We start from the raw sequence: 7,500 nt of genomic DNA on the forward strand, positions 1-7,500 counted from the left end.
AATATCAATCTACGTTCAAAATGAAGATAATTTTCATAGATTGAATTTTGTGGTGTTGCAATTTCATTGCAATATTGATAATCAATTCGAAGTTACACTAGATTAGGCCTACTCGGTTTAATCAATCAACACGGATATGTATATGCACGGTCTAAGTATCTCAAACGTGATGTACATGCATTATAGCCAAGGAATATCTATAGTATTCGTAGATATATTTATATATATATACATGTGTAAATATATATGTATTTAAATAGTACATACGCTTGTATATACACGTATATACTTCTAAATACACGTATATATGATGAAATATTCATTTAGGTACAATGAAGCCTGGGTAGGCAGAGAATTAGAATGTAGGCCTACAAATAACTGTCAGAATTCTCTGGAAGATTCTCCGCCTCTCTTCTCTTAACGATGGAAGGCAGAAACAAAAAACAATTAATAATTCTCAAAATTCATCAATATAAATTAGAATTATTTTATAGTTTATTGTTAAGTTTAGGATATTACAAATTAGCGAATGTATTGACATAATTAAACAAATAATGGAATACTCAAAATTGCAGGGTAAATTCCTACTTGGCAACTACGCTTAGGCGGAAGTAGAGAAGGTTCTGGGTAGAGAGAGAGAAAGGAGAATGGCATAGAAAGGTCTGGAATATAAAGGGAATGACACACACACACACACACACATACACACAGATATTTAAGTTTTGGTGAGAAGTTTTATTGATTTTTACCGGACTCTGAGGATTTCTGTTTAATAGATTTTCACTTTTTTTAAAGAAACAGATTTCAGAGAATTTTAAAATTCTATTCATAACAGAATTTTCATCATTATTTATTTATTTATTTATTATTATTATTATTATTATTATTACCGGCCAAGCTACAACTCTAGTTGGAAAAGCAAAATGTTATAAGACCAATGGCTCCACAAAGGAAAAATAGGCCAGTGAGGAAAGGAAACAAGGAAATAAATAAACGATACAAGAAGTAATGAATAATTAAAATAAGATATTTCAAAAACATTAACAACATTAAAATTGACATTTCATATATAAACTAAAAAAGACTTTTGTCAGCCTGTTCAACATAACATTTGCAGTAAGTTTGAACTTTTGAAGTTCCACTGATTCAACCACCCGAATAGGAAGATCATTCCAAAAATAATTTAAGTACTTTTATCCAATATATTTACTATGCAATTTATCCTATGTATTTTTTTTTTTTTTTTTTTTACGATAATATAAAAAAAAATTCTTGTGGAATTTGAACCTGCCAGCTCTCTAAGAGTCGAGCTTGATTTATCTGCTTTATTAATAAAATCTTCGGTTAAAAATTAACACAGATTCTTGATGTATTGTTTAGTCAAAAAATACAATTATTCGGTCTTATTGCATAAATTGCAACGCAAGTTGCATCTATCAATCAGACGTTGGTGGAATATTCTAGACTTGAAGCTCCATGGAGTAAAGGCAGATGTGTGTGTGTGTGTGTGTGCGCGCGTTGTGTGTGTGTGTGTGTGTTTGTGTTTGTGTGTGGGGGAGTGTTGCCATTCGGAAAGTTGCCAACGATATAAATACGAATCATTTAAATCAAATCTTAAGACTTATTTTTTAATCATGAAAGTATCTGTTGTTTTGTATTGCATTGAATTAAATTTAATGATAATGAAGGAGAAGTAATTAAATTATTTTTAGAGGTATAATCAATTAATTCCTTAAATAGAATCTCGTGTCTTTTCAAAATTTCTGGACACTTCTCCAAACGGTAGAACGATGTTTTCATTTCTAAACATTTTAAGATGAATTAATTCTTAAGATATTTTGAGAATGAATTAAGAATTAATACTTTAATTAACACAATAGTCTCTTAATCATAAGGAAAATTAGATAATTTAGTACATTATTAAATACCTATAGATTATCAGAAAAATATATGGAACTTCTATATATAGATAACTGTTTAAATCATTTTTTTTTTATTCTATTTGTAATTTGAAATGAAGAACATTGTTTAAAACATATTTATTACAGAATAAGTTTATTGGTTATGATAGAACTTGTGGATCTCCAAACGTTATTGGTTTTATTACAAATAACTAAATGATTACTTTGATCTTACCACGAAATTACCCAGATGTATGGTATTTAAGGTTACCATTTAGGTAACGCTCCTATATGTTACACTTTCAAAGTATAGATTGTAGTAATAGCAGAAGTAAATATATATATATATATATATATATATATATATATATATATATATATATATATATATATATATATATATATATATATATATATATATATATATATATATATATATATATATATATATATATATATATATATATATATATATATATATATATATATATATATATATATATATATATATACTAGTTAAGCTACAGCCGTAGTTGGAAAACCAGGATGCTATAAGTTCAAGGGCTCCAACAGAGAAAACAGTCCAGCGACGAAAGGAAACAAGGAAACAAATAAACTAAAAGGGAAATAATGAACAATTAAAATAAAATATTCTGAAAACAGCAACAACATTAAAATAGAACTTTTTTATGTAAACTATAAAAAAGAGACTTATGTCAGCCTGTTCAACACAAAAACATTAGCTGCAAGTTTGAACTTTTGAAGTTCTACCGATTGAACTACCCGATTAGGAAGATCATTCCACAACTTGGTCACAACTGGAATAAAACTTCTAGAATATTTTATGTCAATTATGATTTGAGTACGTATACACACACGCACACATACACATATTGGAGAGAGAGAGAGGGAGAGAGAGAGATGTTTTTAAATATTGTTCAAAATTTAACTATACAGTATATACTTCAAGTTCTTTTTATTTGGCGGGTATACAGCTACATCCATCGAAATCTTGGTAACAAATGCAGTTAAATATAATTAATCTATTTTGATAAGAAAATTCGTCGTTCCTCTTAATGTTTATACAGTGACCTTTGAAGATGTGAAAAGTCTGGCTTATATTTCTCGCAAGAGTATAGTATATACGTTTCTTTATCTGTTTCATAATTTTCTTTCTCTTAGTTTTGTAATTCCAAGTCTCTAGTATTTCATAAGTTACTTATATTCTTTGTAATTATTTCAAGTCTTAAGGTTTCCTTTATAATTGTTTGTTCTTAGGGCACTTTCAACTCTCTTTTTTGATATTTTCAATTTTTTATCCTTTTTCCTTTTCCATATTTATTTATAATAATGGTTTCAGCCTATGAATGTTATGATAACTAATTTGTAGCTTGATTTATATTTACCAGTCAAAAAGTATAGATTTTTCTCATTTCTTATGATATATTTTATTTATAAATCTCAAAGAAAAAGATAAAATACCTTGCCATTTCAAAGGATAGAAATACATGAACATATTTTTGGTTTTTATTTATCAAAAATAAACAATAATGTCGTAAGTGATGATGTAAACATGATACATTTAAAATGAGAATGTGTTTTTACTATGAAATAAATATATGAAAATAAAGTTATTGATGATATCTTTATATACATTGACTGGAAGGAATATGATATGAATGAAAAAGATGATTTAAAATGATCTCAGTAGAAAATTATGAATTTAGTCCACTTCTTCCACAGTGGGCCCTCTTCCTGCACTGCTGTATTGCTTGTTGTTGTTGTCATTGTTGGCCCAAAAAGCGGGTCCCTGGCCCGGTGCCCCTCCGCCGTAGATCTTGGCAGCGATGGGCCTCCAGGCCTCTTCCAGCCTCTTTATCTTCTCCTGGAACTCCTCCTTCTCCGCCAGCTGATTGCGGTCAATCCAGGTCAGCGTCTCCTCGATCAGCTGCTTCACGCTGCTCTTGTCCTGATCATTGATCTTGCTGGACACAGCTTCCTCGCTCAAGCTGTTCTTGACGTTGAGACACAGCGATTCCAACTGATTCTTGGCATCAATCCTCTCCTTCTGCTTGGCATCTTCGGCTGCGTACTTCTCGGCCTCCTGCACCATGCGGTCAATGTCCTCCTTGCTGAGACGGCCTTTGTCGTTGGTGATTGTGATCTTGTTGGACTTTCCTGAGGACTTGTCCACTGCAGAAACATTCAGGATGCCGTTGGCGTCGACGTCGAAGGTGACCTCGATCTGGGGCACGCCCCTGGGAGCTGGGGGAATGCCATTTAGGTCAAACTTGCCCAGAAGGTTGTTGTCTCTGGTCATGGCGCGTTCTCCTTCGTAGACCTGGATGGTCACAGCTGGCTGATTGTCAGAGTAGGTCGTGAAGACCTGCGTCTGTTTGGTTGGGATTGTGGTGTTCCTCTTGATCAGAGAGGTCATGACCCCGCCGGCAGTTTCTATGCCCAGAGAAAGAGGAGCCACGTCTAGAAGGAGGAGGTCCTTGACGGCGTCTGACTGATCTCCTCGAAGGATGGCTCCCTGTACGGCTGCACCATAAGCCACTGCCTCGTCAGGATTGATGGATTTGTTCAGATCCTTCCCATTGAAGAATTCCTGCAACAGCTTCTGCACCTTCGGGATACGGGTTGACCCTCCAACCAGCACAATGTCGTCGATGCTGCCCTTGTCTAGCTTGGCATCTCTCAGGGCTTTCTCCACAGGGGCAAGGGTGTTGCGGAAGAGGTCAGAACAGAGTTCTTCGAACCTGGCACGAGTTATGGAGGTGTAGAAGTCGATGCCTTCGTAGAGAGAATCAATTTCTACGTTTGCTTGAGCGGAAGAAGACAGAGTCCTCTTGGCTCTCTCACAGGCTGTGCGCAGACGTCTGATCGACCTCTTATTTCCACTGATGTCCTTCTTGTACTTCCTTTGGAATTCCTGCAGGAAGTGATTCACCAGGCGGTTGTCGAAGTCTTCCCCTCCCAGGTGGGTGTCTCCTGCCGTCGATTTCACCTCAAAAACTCCATCGTCGATGTTTAGGATTGACACATCAAAGGTGCCACCACCAAGATCAAAGATCAGCACATTACGTTCCCTGCCACTTGTTGCCTTCTTGTCCAATCCATAGGCAATGGCTGCTGCTGTAGGTTCGTTGATGATTCGCAGGACATTCAAGCCTGCAATTGTGCCTGCATCTTTGGTGGCCTGTCTCTGAGAATCATTGAAGTAGGCTGGCACTGTGATGACGGCGTCCGACACCTTCTTACCCAAGTAGGCCTCTGCAGTTTCCTTCATCTTCATCAGCACCATGGAAGAGATCTCCTCCGGGTTGAAGGACTTGGTCTCGCCCTTGAACTCTGCATGGATCTTTGGCTTGCCGCCTTCGCTGCTCACTCTGAAGGGCCAATGTTTCATGTCACTCTGGACGGTGGCATCTTCGAACTTCCTGCCAATGAGCCTCTTGGCATCGAAGATGGTGTTGCAGGGGTTAATGGCCGCCTGATTCTTGGCTGCGTCTCCAATGAGTCTCTCTGTGTCGGTGAAGGCGACGTACGAAGGAGTCGTTCGGTTTCCTTGGTCGTTAGCGATGATCTCCACCTTACCGTTTTCGAACACACCCACGCAAGAGTAGGTGGTTCCCAGGTCAATACCGATCGCCGGAGCTGCCATTATAATTAATTCTTAAATCGCTAATAATAACTTTTTTAAGAAGATAAATATATATACTGGTATAGTCTTAGATTGATATATCTTCAGCGTATACGTTGAAAACGTTCAAGGCTCGTATTGTGAACTTCTTGTCTCTGTGCTTGCTGAGTTGCGACTGTGGCAAACGTCCAAGATCCGACGTTTATATGCACCGCGGTCTATCGCTTCGAACGTTCGAGATGAGTCTAGGCTGAGGCCACGATATCCGTTGCGGAATTTTACTTTACCTGAGAATTAACATTATCTTCTATGTTAATTTATCAATTTCATCATCTATTTTATTTGAAGCAATTTGCAACGAAATTAAATTCTAATTTGAGAAATTGTCATTAGTTTTGTTTATATCGAAATTGGAATATTTCCAAATATGGTCAATACACGATGTGGATAAACTTATTATCTTAATCAAATATCTTTTCACTTTTACTAATAAAAGGATATATATTTCACTTGCATTAACGTAAGTTAACAATTAATAAATTTAAGAACGAGCGCAGGAAACTTTACATAAATAAATTTTGTAATTAACATATACTCACAATTGCACGTTTTCATATTCATCTAAATGTTTATTAAAATTTCAAACATATTTTCTAAGGAATATTTTTCATTGATTTATTATATAAAACTCAATGGTTTTTATATTGAATTAGTTGTCACTAAAATAATATATAGTAAATTATGAGGAAATTTCCGTAGAAAATGTATTGTTTTTTTCAATGTAGTTAAATTATTTCTTATTTACATATGCCTAAATGCTTGAGATCCGTTAATTTATATCGAATTAATTTTGATATTTATGATTATTTCTTATTTGATAAAAATATTCCTAATAGTAACTACAAAATTAAACTATTAATTGAAAAAATATTTGGAGAATATTTATGTATATTTTATAGGCTATAATAATAATAATAATAATAATAATAATAATATATATTATTATTATTATTATTATTATTATTATTATTATTATTATTAACAGCTAAGCTACAAACGTAGATGGAAAAGCAAGATGCTATAAGTCCAAGTGCTCCAACAGGGAAAAATAGCCCAGCGAGGAAAGGAAATAAATAAACTATATGAGAAGTGATGAGCAATTAGAATGAAATATTTAAAAAAACAGTAACAACATCAAAATAGATATAGTATATATAAAGTATAAAAACACTCAGCCTACAAAATATACATAAATGATATCAAAAGATTTCTAGACTTTTCCATTGCAGTCTAAACCGTTATGGAAGATAGCGAGATGCAACGTTGCCATTCGTGAAAGTTGCCAACGACATATTTAATTCATCTTAATTTATTGCAATATCAACATTGCAGTCTCTAAGGCATCCAATAAAATGGTTTTAAATCTTACATGAAATCCTTTTGAGGAAAATGTTTCATATACAAATTATCTGAATAGATTATATATTGAATAATGAATGAATATTCGAAATAATGTTTTAGTGTTGTAGGAATTTCTCGATATCTCTTGTGTGAGTATTGTGAGTCTTGAGATTCACGAGTCTATGAGTAATGTAGATTCAATTATGTATTATGTAGCTACTAAATAATTAATTATTTTTTTCTTAAGGAATCATTATAGGTTGATACTTAAGACAATATTGAGGTTATAAGTGTTAATTTTTCAGTGGGAACTAAGTATATGAAATGTTTGATATTTAAGATTTTATATAAATATCAGGGCAAATAATCAGTTAATTTTATACTAACAATAAGTAATATATATATATATATATATATATATATATATATATATATATATATATATATATATATATATATATATTATATATACAATATATATATATATATATATATATATATATATATATATATATATATATATACTGTATATATATATATATATATATATTA

At 33.1% G+C, this 7,500-nt stretch overlaps 1 protein-coding gene across 1 annotated transcript; it reads right to left on the minus strand.

The window, feature by feature from the left end:
• Window positions 1-3,493: 3,493 nt before the first annotated feature.
• On the minus strand, window positions 3,494-5,576 carry LOC137624342 (heat shock-related 70 kDa protein 2-like). Its single transcript, XM_068355028.1, has one exon. It carries the CDS (start codon window positions 5,566-5,568, stop codon window positions 3,625-3,627), a length of 1,944 nt encoding a protein of 647 aa, XP_068211129.1. The 5' UTR covers window positions 5,569-5,576; the 3' UTR covers window positions 3,494-3,624.
• Between the last annotated feature and the right edge of the window lie 1,924 nt (window positions 5,577-7,500).

The sequence above is a fragment of the Palaemon carinicauda genome, chromosome 31 (assembly GCF_036898095.1).
Source record: "Palaemon carinicauda isolate YSFRI2023 chromosome 31, ASM3689809v2, whole genome shotgun sequence".
Taxonomy (NCBI): domain Eukaryota; kingdom Metazoa; phylum Arthropoda; class Malacostraca; order Decapoda; family Palaemonidae; genus Palaemon; species Palaemon carinicauda.